Source organism: Gracilinanus agilis, chromosome 3 (genome assembly GCF_016433145.1).
Source record: "Gracilinanus agilis isolate LMUSP501 chromosome 3, AgileGrace, whole genome shotgun sequence".
NCBI lineage: Eukaryota > Metazoa > Chordata > Mammalia > Didelphimorphia > Didelphidae > Gracilinanus > Gracilinanus agilis.
This window is the reverse complement of record NC_058132.1, coordinates 52,181,008-52,201,651: the sequence shown is the minus strand read 5'-3', so window position 1 is coordinate 52,201,651 and position 20,644 is coordinate 52,181,008. Positions and strand designations below refer to the sequence as shown.

Here is a 20,644-nt window from a genome sequence, read left to right as displayed (position 1 = left end):
CCCCCCATTGCCTAACCCTCGCTACTCTTCTGTCTTAGAATTGATCCTAAGACAGAAGGGTTAAAGAAAAACGGGTGCCTTGCCTGTGCCATAAGGTCCTTACAAAAGACAAAGGTGCTCTGCCAACCTTAGAGAAAGTATATGGAGGAGTTATTATCTCAAAGGCCCATGCCAGCTCTCAATTTCTCATCTGAACATCTGGCCAGGATGACTGCATTGAGAACACACCGTTAACAACTGTTTAGCCAATAACTGCATTCCCAGAAGTTTCAATGTGCTTTGTAAAAGTAGTCTCTGAATGAACACCTCCCAGCCAAATACGTGTCCAAATAGTATTTATTCTCATCCAGCTCGTTCTACTCGGCACTTATTTACTCTAGGCACTTAAAAAAAATGCTGGTTTCAAGTTAACACACATGTCCATGTTTTGCTTCAGAAACAATCCAAACTTCTACTTAACAGGGCCAGAGAATAAGCTGAAGACTCTTAGCCACCCGGCAAGGATATCTGTGCTCAGAAACATTCCTGTCCTTGACATGAACTAGAAAAAGCAAACACTTTCTTATCTTAAAAATCCTGTAAGGAGAGAGAGTTCTTCATGGTCTCCATTCTTGACTCAGGACTTTCGAGCAAAAAAGGCCAATCCAAAAAATGAAACCATTCTGAAGAAGACAATATACAAAAAGGACAAGATGTGAAAAGGAATTTCAGAGGCTTGCAGAGACAGAATTACTTTAAAAACAGTAGTCCAGGTAACTGCCTTGGATCCCTGTGAGAGGCTCCTAGCTTTCGTTCACAGTGCACATAGGAGAAAGGAAAAGGAAGTGGTTGTCTTTAGACAACAAGGCACTCAGAAACCACCCAGAGAAGGCCCAGCCCAACCAGGTCCTCCTTTCTGGAGGAAAGGGCCTCTGGAGTAGGCAAATGCTAGGCTTAACGCTCTGAGAACAGTTTGTACCTGCCCACCTGACCCCTCCTGCTTCTGCCTGGCATAGCTACCAACACAGCTCAGGGCACAACATGGAGGGAGATGACAACTGTCCCAGAAGCCCCTGAGAATGGGGTGGAGAGAGCAGAAGGGGCACAGGACAGGGAGTCCAAAGAACAGGTAGGCACTGTGGTTGCCAGAGTTAGATCCCTCCAGAGGTCCTGGCAGGGGCAGTTCCCCATGGTTAGTGTAAATTATGCAGATCAGCAAAGCAAATATTAAACAAGAAAGGCTTAATACAAATGGGCGTTTCCTGATCTCCTCCCAAGGGGCTTCCTCGTCCCTTAGCCTACTGGGAAACCAGGACAGGTACCTCCATTCCTGATCTTAGTAACTCTAGTGGATAGAGAAGGAGCAGGGGAAGAACCACCCAACCCAATGCTTGCCAACTGAGCTCTCACTTTAAACATGTAAACACTGTGGTTAGGAGGCTTCGGCCAGGAAATCAAACTGTCCCCAGCCTTGTGGGTCTGGATAGCCACGAGAAAGGCCTAAAGCCAGAATCCCAGGCCTCTCCGATGCAGAGATCCCCTCCAGCCCTGGAGAAAGACAACTGGACTTGGCCTCAGATACTTGGGCCTCCACTCTCAGTCTCTCTACCTCTTGGTCTCTGTTGTCAGTACTGAATCCTGGAAGTCTTCTACAATGCCCAGTCAGACAAGTGATGCCACAGAGACAGGGGAGCAGGCCCTGAGGGAGGAGAGGAGGAAGAAGGAAAGGAGGCATGTTCCAAATGGAGAGGCTGAAGAGAGCTGGGTCCTCCACCCTTTGGTCCACAATCAAAGACACTTCTTCCCCAGGAGTCATGTTGGGAAAGCAAAAGGGGGAGCCAGTTTAGAACTGGACCCAGTTTGAGCTCTGCTGAGTCTGACCTGAAGATGACCTGCGAAGGGAAAATTGCTTTTAGTGCTTTTAAAACAAACAGGTGAAGCAGGCCTCTGTTTATCCACAAGAGGCATCAACAAATGAACTCTTCATACCCAGATGCAACCAAAACAAGCAGGTGCCTTTCTATGAAGAGTTTAAAGCAGAGTCAAGGAATTTTATGGGAAACAGAACAGGCAAAAGATGATAAAGAACGTATAAGGCCCCTTCCAGCTCTGACACTGTATTCTAAGGCTCTTCTCCCAGCTCTACTGTTCTCTGTTCTAAGGCTTTTCCCAACTCTGACACTGTCTTTAGAGATAATGCCAACTCCCAGCTCTAACATCCTCTGAACTGTCTAACATTAAGAGCCTTCACAGATACCAGTGTAAGAAATCAGCTCTACACATGTGGCCTTTCCTACCTAGAAAGGATCTCAAAAAGGGAAGATGAAAGAGGAGCGAGCCCATGTCCCCCGTCGTCCCCCCCCCCCGCCCTTCTGCCCTCTTTCATGTACATTCAGAGCTGTGCCTTCTATTCTTCACCTGGTAGAAGGAAAGTATATTGCCAACTCCAGGATCACCAAGATGTTGCCCACCCCAAGGACAGCTGGGCAGTGTCAATAGAATCCTTACCCTGAGGCTTTGGCAAAGTCACCCCAGACGTCAGCTGTTGCAGCAAGGGTGGTGGTAGGCTGTGGCCAGGATAAAGTGGCATCTGCCAAGGGTTCCAGAGTCCAGAGAAGGGAGAAAAGAGACAAGTCTGAGTATCTGATTCCCACACTTAAATAAGAATCACCACCTAGAACATGCCTTACCAAATAGGTGCTTAATGTCTCCTGAACTGAATTAAATATTTATGTGTAAAACCTTGTGCCAAAGAGAAGTCTGGCTCCCCACCACCACCACCAATTCTAATGACCCCCCCTGTTCAGGGTCTAATTTCTAGGAAGAACAACTGCTCACACTGCACCTCCCCTCCTTAGGCAACCCCCTTTTCAGCACTCCTTAAAAGAGCACAGAAGAACAGGTCCCTAAGGAAACAGTGATGTTTCATTCACCAGGAAAGGAGGGACTGTATGTCCCCACCCCTTTTAGGCCCTAAAATTGTACTGTGTGGAAATCCAATTGTCAGAGCAGCTAGCCACTGCAATGGATAGAACTCCAGGCCTAGAGTGAGGAGGTCCTGGATTCAAATCTGACCCTAGACATCTCCTAGCTGTGTGACCCTGGGCCAGTCACTTAACCCCCATTGTCTAGCTCTTACTGCTCTTCTGTCTCAAACTGATATTAAGACAGAAAGTAAGGGTTTAAAAAAAAAAAGTAATCCAATTGTCATTTCTCTTAATTGTTAGCCTCATCCCCAGACCGGCTGTTTGCTACCCCTCTGGTCATTTGGCCCACTTCTAATAACATTCTTCTCATCTCTCATTTTCAGTTTCTAAGCCAATGAAGGCTGAAAACCCAGCTAACCCAACTTGGTAAGAAATGGATGATTGCTTAATAGCCATAAGAGCTGGACCCCCACTGCCTGGCTCTTACCATTCTTCTGCCTTGGAATCAATACTGAGTATCAATTCTAGGATAGAAGGTCTGGTTTTGTTTGTTTGGCTTTTTTGGGGGGAGGGGGGGGAGGTACAGCTGATTCTGCCAGCAAGAGCTCCTTTGGGAAATGAGGAGGAGGGATGCCTCTGGAGATCTGGAAGAAGACGACTCAGAAAAAGCCTGATTCACTGCCTAGTCCTGGAAAAGACAAAGCTTTGGAAGGTCTGCATGCCAGCCTATTAGGGTGAGCTCTCATCAAAGTCAAGTTGGCACACAATTATTAGAAATGTTCTATGTGCCAAGATTTGGGTGAAGCCCCAAGAAAACAAAGAAATGCCAGAACCCAGCCCGATCCTCAAGGAGCTCTCAAGTTGAGATGGGAAAAGATACATGAACATCTTAGTACATATATGTTATACTCAGCATAGATGGAAGGTCATCTCAGACAGAAGGGCATGACTAACAGTGAGGGGAGAAAGAGCATAAGGGGTTTAGGAGAGTTCCTACAAAAGGTGGGTATTGAAGGAAGCCACGGAGACAGAGAGGTGTCATTGAGGACAGAGTGCATTCAGGCATAGGAATCAACCAGGGCAAAGACATGGAGATGACAGGATAGGAGCAACTGTGTTGCTATGTTTGAGGAACGACAAGGAGGCCCATGGAGCTCTGGCACAAAGCCTGGAAGGGGGAGACAAAGTACAAGAGGGCTAAAGAGAAGGAAAGAGGCCATGTTATGCAGAACTTTCAATGCTAAACAGAGGGATCTAGATTTGATTGTGGAGGTGCCAGGGAGCAACTGTAGCTCACCAAGAAAGGGGTGACCTAGACAGAACTAGGCTGTAGAATAACCACCTTGGCAGCTAAGTGAAGGAGACTTGAGGCAGGAAGGCAATTGGTTACTCATGACAACCTATCCAAAGATAGTTTGTGGCTGTGTGAGTAGAGAGAAGGGGACAGACAGACAGGAGAGATGCTGTGGAAGTGGGTATGGCAAGATCTGATAACAGAATAGCTAAATGGAGGTTGGAAGGTGGGTAAGTTTGAAGGAGGAGAAAAACTCTCAAAATCTGGGTGGCTGCGGTGCGCCCAATGGTAAAAGTGAAGTCTGAAGAAGGGAGAGTTTGAGCGGGAAAGATGATGACTTCTATTTTGGATATGAGACTGAGTTGTCTACAGGACACCCAGACTGTGATGTCCAAAAAGGCAGCTGGTGATGGTGTGGGCATGACCTGGGCAAGGAGACCTAAAAGCAGCAGTTGGACAAACAAGTTGGACAGGGCAAGGAGGAGCAGATGCCATGTGGGATTCCTGGGATCTGGTGATTCCAGATAATGCCAACAGATTCCTCCAAGCTCATTGAAGCTAACACTGACGGTGTGAGTCCAACAGAATGGGCTTCTTGACTTGCTTGGCTCAATAAGGCACCTAAACCTAAGGATCTTCAAGGAGCCAGGTATACAGAGAAAACTCTGCCCCTTCTCCAGGAGAAGAATGACACAGGCTGCCAATCAACAGGCAAAGGCAGTTCCCAGTCTGAGCACTAACCTGTATTTGTGGCAATAGCTGACTGGGACTGAGCCACTCCTACAGTTAAGTGCTCCCTAGTGGGAAGGAGATGAGAAGTTTTGCCCCCAGGGGGAGGAGGAGGAGGCAGCAGACTCATTCCTGCACTGCTGGATGGCCGGGTTTTGGTATTTCCAGCTGCTCCTTCCTTCTTCTTTATGTTCTAAAGAGAAGAACAGAATTCAGTTCAGTGAAGAGAAATTAAACCATAGAAATGGTGATGCTATATGTAAAACTAGAAAGTAACCTAGAATCAACCTCATCTATGTTGTAAAGTTCCTCTCAGCTCAAAGAGTCCAGGACCTAAAGGCCTTCCCAGTTCCAGTGTTCTATGTTCTAAGTGTGCTAGCTTGCATTAGAATGGGCACTGATCCCAGGCTGCTTTTCACAAAGCCACAGTGGCACTGCCCTGGAAATGACCCCTGTGAAACCAGGAGGGTGGGAGGGTGGGGAGAAGTGCTAAGCAGTGTCTCCAAGGTGGAAGGGACCAAAGAGAGAGGCTGCCTGCCCTCTACAACATGCTCCAATGTAACCTTTGTTTGGAACACTTTGTGACTTCACATCATCTATCTGGGCCATGTGACCTTGCCTAAAGCTCTAAAAGTCAGAGTCTATTAGATTTAAAAAATTTTAATAACAAGGGGGCAGCTGGGTAGCTCAGTGGATTGAGAGCCAGGCCTAGAGACGGGAGGTCCTAGGTTCAAATCCGGCCTCAGACACTTCCCAGCTGTGTGACCCTGGGCAAGTCACTTGATCCCCATTGCCTACCCTTACCACTCTTCCACCTATGAGTCAATACACAGAAGTTAAGGGTTTAAAATAAAAAAAAAACATTCAAAAAAAATTTTTAATAACAAACATCCACACAAGTTTTCCAAAGTCATATTGTCTCCCTCTCTTCTTCCCTCCCCACTCCCAGAGCTGACAAGCAATTCCACCTGGGTTGTACATGTATTATCTCAGAGTCTATTAGAACAGATGCTGCCATGAAGAAGATAACATGATCACCAAGCTGGAGCTAGAAGGCACCTCAGAGGCTACTGAGTCCAATCCCATCATTTTGTAGTTAAGGCCACTGGGGCCCAGGGAGAAGGAGTGATAGGCCCCAAAGTCACCCACAGATTCTTCAGGGCCAGGCAGGATTTTAACTGAGGCCCTCTAGCTCCAGAGAGCCAGTGTTCTCTCCCTTGTTTTCCACTAGAGAACAATTCAAATCTCTGAATGTAATTACAACATGGAGAGAAGTCCAGCCAAATAACCTAGCCATAACTTTGTGTTCTGTTTTGACAAAGATCTGACCCACAAGTTCTCTGATGAAGAAGAACCACAAGAGGCCAGCTTGAAGGGGCCCAAACTAATAACCAGCATCAATAAGAAAAAAAGGGAGATCAAGTAAGAAGAAAGAGAAGTTTCTGGGGACAAGGAAGCTCCCAGCAAGTGTTCTCTAAGACCCAAGCCAGGCCATGACTTTTCCAGGCCAGACTCCCAACTTAATTACCTCCAACAACACTCAGCCCAAGTTAATATTTATGAAAGGATAGATGGCTTATGGTGTCCATTCACTGAGCATGGGAGTCAAGAAAGGAAATGCAATCACTGGCAGCATTTAGAGGCATGAATACCACCATATTGTAACCTAGAGTGTTGGGTCTAGTTTGGGTGCCCTGCATTGGGGAAAATGGTAAGCTGGCTAGAAGACAAAGAAGGTTGACCATGATGATGAAGGACCTTCAGTCCATGTCCTTTGAGAAATAATTGAAGGAATGGCCCCAGGGAAACTTAGATTGTAGAAGAAAAGCTTCAAGGGAGCACATGAGAACTGCCTTTATGCACTGAAAGTACTGATGTACGGAAAAGGGATTAGCCAGGTCTGCCTGGCCCCCAAAGGACAGACCTAGGAGAAATTGTAGAGAGGAAAATTTAGGCTTTATGAGGAAAATACTATGAACTATTAGAAAAATTCAAAAGTGCAATGGGCTGCTGCCCCAGGAAATGATAGGTTCTTCCTCACTAGGAGTCTTCAGAGATTGGATGATCATTTAGGTTGCAGAAGAGACTCTCCTTCAGAAATGGGTTGGGCAATATGGTCTCAGGCCCCTTCTAGCTCTAAGACTCTAAGTAGTAATATCCTACCTCTCTAAGATTCTCTCCCTTCTCCATCCCTCTTCCCTACCTCTCTTTCCTTTTCTCCTCTCTTCCTTTTTTCTTTCTTGAAACTAGGAATCTCTACTTCTCCCAAGCTCAAAGCACAGTGACTATTCTCAAGTATGATCCCAACTAATTATCACAGAAACTCTGAGGGGTTCTATTTCTAAATCTGAGATGGCTAACCTCTCAGTGGGCAGCCTGGTTGGTCCTCCACTCCTGGGGGCTCCCCTTAGAAATGTCAGACTTAATGCAGACACCCAATCAGCTTTCCATCTTCTTGCAGCTCAGAACACTCATATTTAAGAGATCCATAAGCTTCAGCTTCTCCAGAAATAGGGATACCACATGCCTCACCTCCTATTGCCACCTCCTGATTTGTAACGGGTCATGTTCGAGAAAGTAGCCATGGTCTATTGCAGAGTCCTGAAGTTGGGGTTGGATGGCCTAAGACCAAAGACCTAATCTGTGGAAAGAGTATCATAGGCCAGAGATGGGCAAACTTTTTAAAGAGGGAGCCAAAGGAAAGGAAATGCTCACCTGTCAGTCTGTTTCTAAGGCAACTCTTTCAAAGTTTCATTGTATTGTATCCTACTCATTGTATTCATTGGATTAGGAATAATGGGGGGGGCTGGATAGAACATTTCAGGGGGCCGCATCTGGCCTGAGGGCCGTAGTTTGCCCATCACTGCCATAGGCCCCTGGGCTTTTAGAGGGCTTTAGCATCCTCCTCTGACAAATAAGGACCACTGTAACTCCCACATTTAGTGTCCTGGGGTCATTTCTGCCTTTGACACTCTGCAGTCTAAGGTTCCTCCAAGCTGACTTTCTAGGAGGTGTCTGTGAGCCTCAAGTGAAACAGGAAAAGGACCAGACTCACAGGGATGTTTTCTATACAGAGGCTGTGCGAACAAAGGGCACAATTTCATGTCCCAGTGAGCTTTCCTCCTGGACCATGAATTCCTACTCAAAGTCCCTGCTCCCCTCAAAAAGCCATTGAGCAGAGGCAAATCTCTCTACTCCAAAGCCTAACTGGCTGGCCACCAAGGAGATGACACTCTGACCAGAAGTGTCTGCTCACTCAACCCCAATGATATCCTCTTCCTGAATTTCACTCTATATCTCAAAGAAGTCGAGTCATTTTCTTGTGCTAGACCATTTCAACACCTGGCTTTCCAAGGCAATCTGTGTTAAGGAATGAAGATTTCATCCCTGAGCCTATGGACCTGGACCTGGGATGTGTCAGCTATATGGGTCCCAGGAAGCCCAGAGCCTAGCGCTACCCTCAAGCTTTCAAGAACCCTGGCAAGGCTCCCCATGAGCTGCCTCCAGCACAAAGGGAATGGAGAGGGTCTTACCGCAATGCTGAGCTTGATGGTCTGGCCCTCCTTGAAGCTCAGGTCTAATTTGGGGCCAGGAGTTGGGTTCTGGGCTTGCTTGGCAAACTCACATTGCTGTTTCACCCATCTATGGAAAAGAAAAGATAAAATACAGGAAAAGAAGGGAGGACAAAGTCAAAAATGCACCTGCCATGCTAATCATCTGACATGTGCAGACAAAGTCAATAACTAAGTACTCCTGTGTATCCCTACATCCAGGAGAAGGATGCTGGGGAGGATGCAGAGAAGGAGATACAGTTTGTAACAGAGTTATACAAACAAGATTCATGAAAAAGACATGCAGTCTTCAGTTATCCTGAACTGGCAAGAAGCCTATGGCCAGCCCCCGAGTTTTGACTAGTAGTTTCCGGGGTCAGGAGAGGCGAAGAGAAATTTGTTTCTTTCTTCTAATTTGTTCATTCATTCAACCAATATTTCCTCAGGAATCACTATGCGAAGCGCTGGGCGGGAAGAGGGTAACATATAAGCATAACCACCCAGGCTTGCCCTCAAGGATTTTCCTTGTGGTTTACTAGGGGTCAATGGGTGGCATGTGAGCTACTAACAGAATCAGAAGTGGGGCTAAAGATGAGAAAGATTTGGATAAACAGAGGGAAGAGGATGAAAAGCAAAGCCCAACAGAGCAGCCTAGGAGCACAGGGTGCAAGGGTCTGCAAAGATGCAATCGGTCACTATCCATCCCTGAGTCTTGCTTATGGAAAACTACATTCCAAGTTCCAAACAACCAATCTAAAAAAAATTTTTCCCTCGATTACATGTAAAAACAATTTTTTTACATTCATTTTTAAAAAATTTTGAATTCCAAATTCTATCCTCCTTCCCTCACCCTCCCTCCACCCCTCTCCTTCCCTCAGATGGTAAACAATCTGATAGAGATTTTACATGTACCATCATGTAAAATATTTTTCCCCAGTAGTCATTTTCCAACCAAACTATGGAAATGAACCCATTCCTAAGCTGAAAACTAAGTGCCTTTTAAAGGATCACAGGCCCCTGGAATCCTAAACTGACCATGTCGTCCAAACCCTGCAGCGGACAGATGGGGAAACTGACAAAGTAATACAGATGGTACGCAGAACCTGGATTTGAACCCAAATCCTCTAAATGCAAATCTAGGCCTCTCTCCCTAATATTCCAAGTATGATAGAGCTTCCAAATACAGTAAAAAGTCAGAAAAGGAAATGAGTCACTTGGGACTAACGGCACCACAGAAGGTACCTCCTAAAGATGAGGACTGCGATAAGTGGAAGAAGAAAAAACAAGAGCCACAGAGCAGCCTGGCCACAGCGGAGGGCCCTCTCTAGGGCAAAGATGAAAGGGTTGTGAACAAGAACTCAGGGCAGGTTTTTCCCCAAGGATGCCCAGCCAGCTCTCAGGGAAGTAGCATGGAAAAGTTCAACAGGCCAGCCCCATGGCACCATTTCTGGGCTTTGCACCAATAACCATGGGCTTCAATTTCATTCACTGCAATGAAGATCCTCCCATCCGAGGGCTGCCTACTCACTTGAAATGGTCCTGTAGCGCGACATTGAAATCAAAGGCATCCCCTCTGTCGCCAAAGCCAACACCAATAAATGCTCGACGCCCTGTGGGGAACACAGCACTCTGAGTCCCACGGTCATTCCAGGGCAAAAGACTTTCCCCCAAAGAGGGAGGCTCACGTACCACTTTCATCCTCAATCCGGATAACGAAGTATCTACTGGAATCCGTCACGCTCTCCACGGCAATGCTGGGAAACTGCTCCACAGGCGCCTGGGCAAAGAGCTCCCCTAAAAGCAGGAGTCAGCATGAGGAATGAACCTTCTTCGCCATCACACACTCTACACCAAGGCCACCGGTCAGGGCTCCCTCCCCCCAGAGGGGAGGAATCTGGAGTAACCCCCTTGGTCTGCCAAGTCTGTTCTGCAGACGCTTTCTCAGAAGGGGTAGCCCCAGGACAGCATGAATTATTACAATCAAATCAATAAATGTGTGGTGTAGGGAGAACACAGAGAATCCCAATTAATAAGTGGGTCAACTATTGACAGGCAAAGATACTGTCAAGTGTGGACAGGATTCAGAGTTCCAGGACTCCAATTTGCTAGCTGTGACTTCAGGTAAGTCCCTTCCCCTCTTTGACCTTTGAAGTGCTCACCTGTAAAGGGAGGGTGAGAGTCCTCCTGAGCTGCCGAGGATTGCCCTCTGTAAAAACCATGAAGCACCCCAGAATGACGCACATTTCATAAAGCTCTTTTGTCGTTTACAAAGGACTTTCCAGGCATCCCCTCATTGGAACCTCACATCGACCCTAGAAGGTATTATTGGCCCCATTTTACACAGATGAGGAAAGGGTGAGGGAGTGACTAGCTAGTAAGTGAGAAGGGGTTTGAGCTCAGATCTTCCTGTCTCCAAAGCCAGCATTCTAGCTATCATACCACATTGCCTTTCGATTCATCTTAGGCTCTAAGGTTTACAAAACACTTTGCTCAAAGAACCCTGTGAGGTGAGAACTACAGATGCTACTGTCCCCATATTACAGATGAGGAAACTGAGGCCCAGAGAGATAGCTGTGTGATTTACCCCAGATCACACAGCTAGTAAGTACAAGCTCAGACTAGGGTGAATACTAGAAAGAACAGAACACTCTAATACTGAGGCTCATCAGTGCTGGAAATACCCACACCAGTGGGAAGGAATCATGAGCTGAGGCCACCTCTGATAAAAGGAAGAATGGCAAAAGAGAATTTGGAGAAAGACAACTGATTTCATTCAGTCTTGTGACAGGCTATAAAGTTAACGTGGCCCTTTTACCAAGGCCTACCCTTTGGGGAATAGTGAAGTTCCTTGCTTGACCCAGTCCACCTCCATCATTATCCAACATAAAGCTTATCTTTGTAAGAGGGCGGTAGGGTGTGGGCCTTCCAGTTTATACATTTTCAGGAAAGATCTTATTTTGTTCCCTGCCTTCCTAAACAAGTCATTCCCTTCTTGGTCTCTAATCATCTCCTCTGTAAAATGAAGCCCCTCAATTAGATGGTCTCTAGGAACCCTCTCAGCTCAAGAATGCTATGGTTTCTAGTCCTTTTACTCTCACAGAAAGGCAATGTGACCTCAGGAACGGAATCCAAAGCTCCAGGATCATATGCTGACTAGCTGTGAAATCTTAGACTGGTCTCATTAGGAAAATAGGTCCAAGAATATGGCTTGAAGTACTTCAGAGGACCATTGGGAGAACAGTGCTTTGCAAAGCTTAAAGCACTGCCTACAAATGGGTGATGAAATTACTAAGAGCAAAGTAAAATCAAGACTCAAGTCTTCACTCCAAGCCAGCATCCTTCCTCTCTTTCTATGGCTCTAGTTACAACCTCTGAAGATTCCCTTGTAGATCTACCAGTCCAGGACCACAAAGCAATTAGAAGCTCAATGGCAGAGAATGGAGTTGAAGGATTCAAAAGGCTCTTTTTAGGGAGCCAAAGTCTTCCAGAGGAAAAAGAAGTTGTAAGAATTTACAGTTGGAATAAAAGCTATCATTCAATCCAAGCTTTTTGTTGGACAAGAAACAGAGGTCCAGAGAAACAACTTGTTCAAAATTCCAGTGAGCCTAGTCTCTGGACTCTGAATGATTCTGCCACTGTCTGTAACACCTTCCTGTACTTAGTAGGTCTCTAAAAGGAGCCATTACCTGGAAAGCTAAAGAGAACTTAAATGTCCAGGGAAAATCTGGGTTCAAATCCTATCTGACTACTCCCTAGCAGGGTAATTACAGACAAATCCTTTCTTTTCAGACTCTCAATTTCCTTATCTGAAAATGGAGATAAAAGAATACTGCTTGTACTAGTTCTTCTGAAGAAGCTCAAATGAGATCACATTCCCTTTTTTTTATTCCCTACCTTCCATCTTAGAATCAATACTACATATTGGTTACAAGACAGAAGTGGTAAAGGCTAGGCAATAGGGGAGTAAGTAATTTGCCCAGGTCACAAAACTAGAAGGGTCTGAGGTCAGACATGTATCCAGGACCTCCCACCTCCAAGCTCTCAACCTACTGAGTCCCCCAGCTGCCCAAATTCAATAACTCTAATAGCTCCCACTATCCTCCAGGATCAAGTATAAATTCCTAACTGCCCCCAATCATCTCTATTTAAAAGATTATATAAGTTGCTATTATAATTATAATCATTATTACTCAGTACTTGCTCAGAGACTCATCACCCACCTTGGAGAGCCCTGAGAACTGTTCCCAATCCATTCTGGCCATACCATCTTTCTCAAAACGCACCTTCTGCCAGGACTGATTCTCCAGACCCTACGCTTTTGCCCAGGGGTCTCATGTCCTCTAGTACTTTTAAACATGGTGATCAGAAAATCCCAGCTGACCTTTGGGCAGAGCCTCAGTCTAACTCTTGCTCTTTACCTTCAGAATTCACTTGTATGTAGTGCTTCAAGGTGTACAAAAGCACTTTCCTACTAGCACCAAACCAGGAGGTAGGCAGTGCCACCTACCTAGGCCACTGGACCTGGAGTCGGGAAGACCTGAGTTCAAATCTGACCTTAAATGCTTCCTAGTTGTATTTTCTCTGAGCAAGTTATTTAATCTGTCTGCCTCAATTTCCTCATCTGTAAAATGGGAATAATAATAGTACCTGTTTCACAGGGATGATATGAGGATCAAATGAGAGATTTAGCATAGTATATTTAGCAAATGAGATAGCTAGCATAGTACTTGACATATTGTAGGCACCATATAAATGGTAGGTAGTAGTAATAGAGAATTATCATTAGTAGTGCTATTACAGATAAAGTCAAATAAAACTCAAGATTAAGTGATTTGTCCAAGGCCACATAACAAGTCCAAGCTCTTCCATTACACTGTCTGCTGGAGGGCATAGATGTTCACATTTGGGCTCTCCTTGGGAAAAACAAAGTTGTATGATATTGATGAAAACAGAAGGGACGGGGCTGGGCCTTTGTGAACCATTTCCCTAGGAGGATTCTTTCTTCTTAAAATTTTATTTTGATCTTAACACAAAATAAAATAGGTGTTTCCATCTACCTTATAAAAAGGAGAATATGGTACACAACTGTAGAGGCCTCTTCTCTGCTTAGAGCTTACTTTTTTTTTTCTCACCCATAACCTTCCATCTTAAAATCAACACTGTGTATCAGTTCCAAGGCAGAAGAGCAGTTAGGGGCTAGGCAAGGGGCAGGACCACACAGCTAGGAAGTATCTGAGGTCAGATTTGCTAGGACTTCCCATCTCTAGGCCTGGCTCTCAATCCACTGAATCTCTTAGCTGCTTCCTGGCTTTGCTTTTTAAGTCTATTCTGCTTGTTTGTAATTCTCAAGTACTATCATACCACTTCTCACAGGCTGACATAAGAATTTACGGTGGACTTAAGGTCAAGAAATCTAAGTTTGAATGCTAGCTTTGCATATCAGGTGACTTGGAGAATGACAGGTCCTCTCTCTGGGTCTTTCCTTATCTATAAATCAAAGGATCTGGGCTAAGTGATCTCTATATATCCCTTCCAGCTTTGCGGCTGGAATGGATTGGAAACAGTTGCCAGGGGCTCTCCCAAGTGGGCCACTGAGTCTCTCAGCAAGTACTGAGTACTAATACTATAAGCCACTGTGCGGTATAGATGCAGTATGGAAACAGCACTGAAGTTGGAGCCAGAAAACCTGAGCTTTGATACCAATTCAGGGAATTATTTGCTGTAGGTGATCCTGGGCAAGTCACTTTTCCCTTCTAGGCCTTAATTTCTTTTGTAAAATGGGAACAATAATAGTGCCTACCTCACAAGGTTAGGAGAGTTCTTTAAAAGCCTCCTGTCACTGAACTAATGTGAGCCCTCATCACTGTTACACAAGTTGACCAGGAAGCCAGAGGAAGGGTTTTTTGTCTTTTCAGTTAATGGGTATTCACTTTCAGGGAACAACTGAATTCTGGAAATAAAGTTCCTAAGCAAACTAGCTACATGCCAGGAGTGACCAGCACAGGATTCCCTCCTAACCTGGTGCTCTTGCACCAGTTTAAAGTGAGAAAGCCAGAGACCGTTCCTCTCCAGCCCAATTAGTTGGCCTCTTCCTGGTCTCCTCTAGTGTCCCCTTCCAAAGTTTAGTCTCAAAAGAATCCCAAGGAGCTAGTACTCCCTTGAAAAGTAATATCTTCTCCAGGCTGGAGATGCTAGCATTGATTGGCTCTTGGGATGGGAGTATACCATTCCCCTAGAAGATTTCTTTGGCCAGTCTCTGACAGCAGAAAAGTGAGATTTCTATGGGAGGAAGCAACAACAATGCTCAGGCCTCCCCTCTCCTTTACCTGAAGTTTTGTCCTCCAGTTTGATGTAAGCCATCTGCCCTTTTGCTGTTATCCGCAGCCGCCCACTCCATGATGGCTGGTCCAGCTGCCAGTCTGCAGCCCTATGAGGGACAAAAACCCACTGAGATGCCAGAGCATGGCTATATCTACTCATCAATGAAGGGCAGTGTGTGCCCTAAGTCCCAGAGGATGAGGCTAGTTTCCTAACTCTTTCTGGAATGTCTATCCTTCACTTTGACCTTTCAATTCACCAAATTTCCCTAAGAAGGCACAAGCTGCTTGGAGATATCCCTTATGCTGCAAAATGCTACCAGGCTGAGGATTCAGGCCCAGAGAAAAGTGAGTCAAATGAGAATGGGAGAACACTAAGAAGCAATTTAACTCTATTTGATAATAATGGCCAATCTCGGTCCTAGAAGCCCTTCTTCTCAAAGAGATGGGTGACTACAGGAGCAAAATATGATGTATTGCCATCAGATATGGGCACTGTCAGTCAGTTTTGCTGAACTGGGTTTTTGCTCAAAGGAGGATATAACAGATATTAAGAAACTGTTATGACAAAACCAAACCCATTGGTTAAGACTTTTAAAAAATGAGAGTCCTTGTCTAGGAGCCATGAGACTTGGGTTCTAGTCAATAATCATTTATTAAATGCTTGCTATACACTGGGGATACAAAGGCAAGGTTGACACTTTTCTGCTCTCAAAGAGCTTACAATCTTTTATTGAGGGGGCAAAAGAGAGATGTAGACAAGGCACTTCAATACCAAAGGAGGGATCTAGGAGAAGTGGGAAGAGATCATCCTTAGGATTTAAAAGCTGGCAGTATGTGGGGAAAGGAGTGGGCAAGCCAGGGAGGGTTTCATTGAGGAATGGCTCAAATAAGAATGTCAAAAGATGGAGGGAGTGAACAGCTCCAGACCTACTACCAATGGTGGAGAATTTTGAAAGTGTGTGCAAAGTGGCACCCAAAAAAGAGAATGCTTTTTCTGCCTTCATTTAAAGATTCCAGGAATAAGGGCTTAAGTTCCCCTGTACTCTACTGTGTTCAGAGTACAGCTAGAGTACAGTGTTGAAGTCTGGGAACCATGGTTTAGGGAAGAATAGTGTCCAGAGAATGGAACAATGAAAGAATTCCAGTTCCTGACATAAAAAAGTATTTAAAAAAAATTAAAGCAGTGATTCTCATACTTTTTGGTGATGGACCCCTTTTCACTTTTTTTTTTAAAACCCTTACCTTCTATCTTAGTATCAATTCTAAGACATCAGAAGAGCAGTAAGGGCTAGGCAAAAGGGGTTAACTAAGTTGCTCAGGGCCACACAGCTAGGAAGTATGAGATCAAATTTGAACCCAGGACCTCCTGGATCTCCAGGCTTGGGGCTCTATCCAATGTGCTACCTAGCTACGTCCCCTTTACAATCTTAAAGATTACTGAGACACCCATCCCCCACGAGAGCTTTTATGTTGGTTACATCTGCTTATATTGTATTAAAAAGTCTTAGTATTTATGAAAATGGTTTTGACCTCATCAATCCCTTAAAGTCTCAGGGAACCATATTCTGAGAATTTCAGGATTAAAAAGAACTGGATACTTATGGTAGAATGAAAAAATTTGAGGGGAAGGGCACTCTATATTTACCTTCAAGTACCTGGTGGACTACAAAAGAGAGCTCAAAGAATGTTGCTTTTGGTACCCAAGAGCAAAAACTGGAACAATGGGTGAAAGCAGTCAAGATGTCAACTGAAGTTTGATTTAAGTTTTGGCCACAAGTCATGGGCTGTCAAAAGAAGGTTATCCCTCATGGGAGCTCTTCAAGCAAAGGCTGGGTCACCATGGGTGAGGTTACAAGATAGGGGTATATTATTCAAGGATGGATTAGACTAGATGGCCTTTGAGGAACCCTTCCAACTCTTCGATTCTGTGGAATTTCAAAAGCAAGAGTTTATAAAATGTAGTTAGCAACTAGCAAAGAGCTCTTGAAAATTTCAATGACACCCAGCAAACATTTATTAGATATCTACTGTGCAAAAAGCACAAGTGACACAAAGACATAAAGAAGTCTTTGAGAAACCACCAGTGAGATGTGGCCCACTCCACTAAGGTGTCAGGGTAATGCTTCTGAGCAGGGGTGGGGAGGAAGGGCTGCCAACAGGAGAGGCTCTGTCAATGGGCTCAGAGTCAGAAGATATAGCCAACATTTCCGTCTTCTGTGGCCTCAGTTTCCCCACCTTTAACAGGACTTCACTAAATACAAAAGTTGTCCTAGACCCCTTGGCTGCTCTAACAGGCTTTGACCTAAGGACAGCCTAAAGAAAAAGAAAGGAGAGGGCCTTGGAAAGAAGAAAAAGGTAAGATTTTGATGTATGAGAAAGAAAAAAGGATCAAGGGATTTACCACTGAAGGGGATTGTTGGCAGAAAGATGCTGGGGAACTGATGCCTAGGGGTAAGTGCTATCTCTTATCCCATTCTTCTTCGACCCTTGGCTCACATTTGAGGAAGCAGTCCAGGAGTCCGAGTCAGTTCTGGTTTTTCTTGGAAAATTGCAGCATGTGCTTGGGGTTCACTTCAGCACTCATGACAGCCTTGTGAGGCTAAGCCTTAGCAAGAGTCTAGACACCTGATTTGTTCCAAGCCCACACAAATGCAGAACTTTACACTTTTTAGCAGGCAGTTTTCAGTTCCTTTTTCTGGAGGTCCTACAGCTAAGCATCAAGCCCAGCACAGCTCTGTGAATAAATGGTGCTAAATAAGTCAACTCCCATCTAAATCACTTCCTCTTTTGGCACCTCACTGTCCTCATCTATAGAATGAGAATAACATCTGTACTGCCCACCTCACAGCATGTCAGGGAGAAAAGCTCTCTGAAAAAGGCAGAACTATTAATCAAATCAGTTTCACTGACATCATACAAGAAGAACACGACCAGAGGATAAGGGCAGATTCTCTGGTTTAGCCACATCTCTGAGAAAGGTAGTATAACAGGGGAAAAAAGAAAGTCTCTGGAGTCAGAGAGGCTGGGTTTAAATCTCATCTCTAAAGCTTACTGCCTTTTTGGTGCGGAACATTTATAAATCGCTTTTAAGGCTGGCAAAGCTCTTTACAATTATTATCTCATTTGATTCTCAAAACTACCCTGAGAAGTGGCTGCTGTTATTAACTCCACTTCATAAATAGGAAAACTGAGATTAAACAGAAGTTAAGTCGCTTGCTTGGGGTCACCTGGTTTATATCTGAGCTACATTTGAATTCAAGTCCTGAAGTTCACTTCTTGACTCCAGATCCATAGCTCTATTGCCATTCCACCCAGCTGCCTAACTTAACTATGAGCAGCCTAAGTTTCACCAGATGACCTCTTAAGACCACCCCAGTTCTAGATCAATGATTCCTTGATTCTAGTGTCTGTAACTATCTCCAGGGTGTGATGTGGTCAAATCTTAAAAGATTAAATTCACTTTAATTAACTTGAATTTTTTAACAAGCATGTACCAATAGCACTTTGAGGAGTGGGGGAGGAATAGGAAAGGGAGAGTGTCATGACAAGTCCCAAATCTGAAAAAGTTAAGGATAAATCAACCAAAGGTAGATAAATTGCCAAGAGATCTGAAACAGAAACAAGAACTCAGAAATACACATACTCGTGACAAGGCAAATCAGTGAGTTGTTTCAGACAAAACCCCAAAGCAAAATAAAATTTCCAAAGGGTTTTTATTTCCCAAGTCCTGATGAAGCAACAATTTACCAAAGCCCACAGCATAAAACCTCTGGGCCTATGTCCAGGAAAGCTAATAAAACAGGTTATGTGACAGGTGTAGATTTTTCTGGCTGGAGGGAGAGAAGGGAGGCATTTCCCTTCCCTAAGCAGCTTACCTGAAGTCCCATCCTCCCAAACACTGACTGGTTGACTGGGGCTGAAGTAATACTCTGGGAGAAACCTGGGAAATGGGAGTGGCATTCAAAGCCTTGTCCTCTATGTAAAGGACTACCCATGGGGCAGGAGATTAAAGTCTAGGAACTGAGTCTTGTACAACCCCAAGTCCAACTTTCACATTTTACAAGTGAGAAAAATGAAGTCAGGAGAGAGGAAGCGCATTCCCTTAGGTCACACTGGAAGGGGCAGAACTGGGCTTGTTCCCAAGTTCCCTCACTCCAAAGCCAGTGCTATCTGCACAACACTCCTCTGCCTCTCCCCTAGAAGGGCTAGATCCTCCCTTTGGCATGCTGGGATATTTTACTGACAAGTGGGAGTTAAGTTCTGAGATGGGAAAGCTCTGTGCTCTACTGGGAGGGGCCCTGGGCTGAGAGCCAAGAGCTTAAAGGTCCTTAACCCAGCACCCACTTGCCTTCTCTAGACCCCTACAATAAGGAGACGGACTAGATTTAGAAAAAGGACCAAAGACAGTCTGGACCAAAAATCTGGGGAGAGGAGTTTCTGTACCTATGGTTGTCTCAAATTCCCCAATTCCCTGAAGCCAGCCCTGTGGATGCTTAGCAGTGCCTGGCACATAGTAGGTACTGTTAAAATGTGGAATGACTGATTCCTAAAGCTCCTTTCCAGCTGTCACCTCAGCGCTGTGACTATTTGAGCTATCAAAGGCTATTCTGCCTCAAGGATGAAAAGGCTGACTTTCCATATGGAAGAGGGCGTGACTTGTTACAGAGAATGAGAGAAGGGCCTGCTCCCCTATAATCATGTCAATATGCTAGTGGATTATTCTGGGCACGGATGGAGTGCAGGAAGGCCTGGAAATGGGACAGACCAGACAGGTCAAGGGGAGCAGAAGAAACCTCTCAGGCCATCCGGTCTGACAAAAGCTTCTCTTCAACATCCCCACCGACCTCCACGTGAAGATCTCCAGCAATGGGAAACTGCATCCTTGCCAAGGCCGTTCCCTCCACCATTGTTCAGCTCCACGACTTTGGAAGAGTCAGAGCCAACTTGCCTCCACCCAGGCTTCCCAATAAGGGCCCCCAGATGGCCCCCCATGGCCTGCCCTGGGAGTAAGCCCACAGCCCCAGGGGAAAGAGGGGTAGGAAAGAGCAAAGGGAGGGGCTCCACGTGGAGGGCGAGGCTCAGGTTCCCCTTACAAGGCAAAGGCAGGGCGGAGCGGGGTTCCATTGGGGGCGGGGCGCTCTGGGGGAATCCGTGATCAGTTTCCCACAGCAGATCCAGGGCTGGAAAGGATCTCCGAACCAGAATCCAACCCCGTCCCCCTCGGTATTTGTTTACAAAGGGAGAAATTGAGGGCCAAACCGGGAAAGTGTCTCCCCCAGGGCGTCACGGTCGAATCCGAACCCAGGGCGGACTCCCTGAGCACAAAGTACGATATTCTCTGCGTCTGGGACATCCCTGCGGAGCCCGGGCCATTCCGGAAAAGCGAGGGAGGGGATGATCCTGACAAACTGGGAATGGGGAAGGACTCCCTCCCAGGGAAGGGCAGCGTTATCCCGAAAAAGCGAGGATGAAGAAAACCCCAGGAGAACCGAGGGGGCGCCGGGGAGAGGAGGCGGGCGGGCGGTCACCTGTAGCCGCGGTTCGTGGCCCGGGGCGGGATACGGTAGACATGCACCTCGGGCTTGACGCAGAGAACCGACTCGTACTCACTGTCCTCCATCTTGGCACCCGAACCCGGACATCCGGCTCCTCCCCGGAAGGGGCGGATGGCCGGGCTCTATGGCAGTGAGAGGCGGGCTAGAGCGAAGTCCCCTTATCGGCCGGAGGCCGGAATCTTTCTCACACTCCTCCCATAAACCACAGCGGCCCCTGAGCGCGCGGCCCCTCCTGGACCGACAGAGCTAGGACAGCCTGGGACGTCTGCAGACCTGGAAGCTCCGGTGC

General features: G+C 45.9%; 1 protein-coding gene across 3 annotated transcripts; it reads right to left on the bottom strand.

Annotated features, from left to right (window-relative positions):
* Nucleotides 1–318: 318 nt before the first annotated feature.
* Nucleotides 319–20,420, bottom strand: NECAP2 (NECAP endocytosis associated 2). 3 transcript variants are annotated; one of them, XM_044671292.1, is made up of 9 exons: nucleotides 20,329–20,420; nucleotides 14,807–14,907; nucleotides 10,170–10,274; nucleotides 10,009–10,090; nucleotides 8,463–8,571; nucleotides 4,942–5,122; nucleotides 3,586–3,588; nucleotides 2,488–2,569; nucleotides 319–1,871 (listed from the first exon to the last, which is right to left on the bottom strand). In XM_044671292.1, the coding sequence occupies exons 1-9, from the start codon at nucleotides 20,418–20,420 to the stop codon at nucleotides 1,823–1,825; spliced, it is 804 nt and encodes a 267-aa protein (XP_044527227.1). In that variant the 3' UTR covers nucleotides 319–1,822. The 3 variants fall into 3 exon arrangements, with proteins under 3 accessions (XP_044527227.1, XP_044527228.1, XP_044527226.1); XM_044671293.1 differs by having other exon boundaries at nucleotides 20,407–20,420; XM_044671291.1 differs by lacking the exon at nucleotides 3,586–3,588.
* Between the last annotated feature and the right edge of the window lie 224 nt (nucleotides 20,421–20,644).

Excerpts from the sequence above, each read along its gene's own strand:
- NECAP2 (XM_044671292.1), bottom strand. The coding sequence starts at position 20,420 with ATGGAGGACAGTGAGTACGAGTCGGTTCTCTGCGTCAAGCCCGAGGTG. Across the intron at positions 14,908-20,328 it reads GCCACGAACCGCGGCTACAG|GGCTGCAGACTGGCAGCTGG; the intron begins GTGACCGCCCGC and ends TGTCCCTCATAG. Across the intron at positions 8,572-10,008 it reads GCGCTACAGGACCATTTCAA|ATGGGTGAAACAGCAATGTG; the intron begins GTGAGTAGGCAG and ends TCTTTTCCATAG.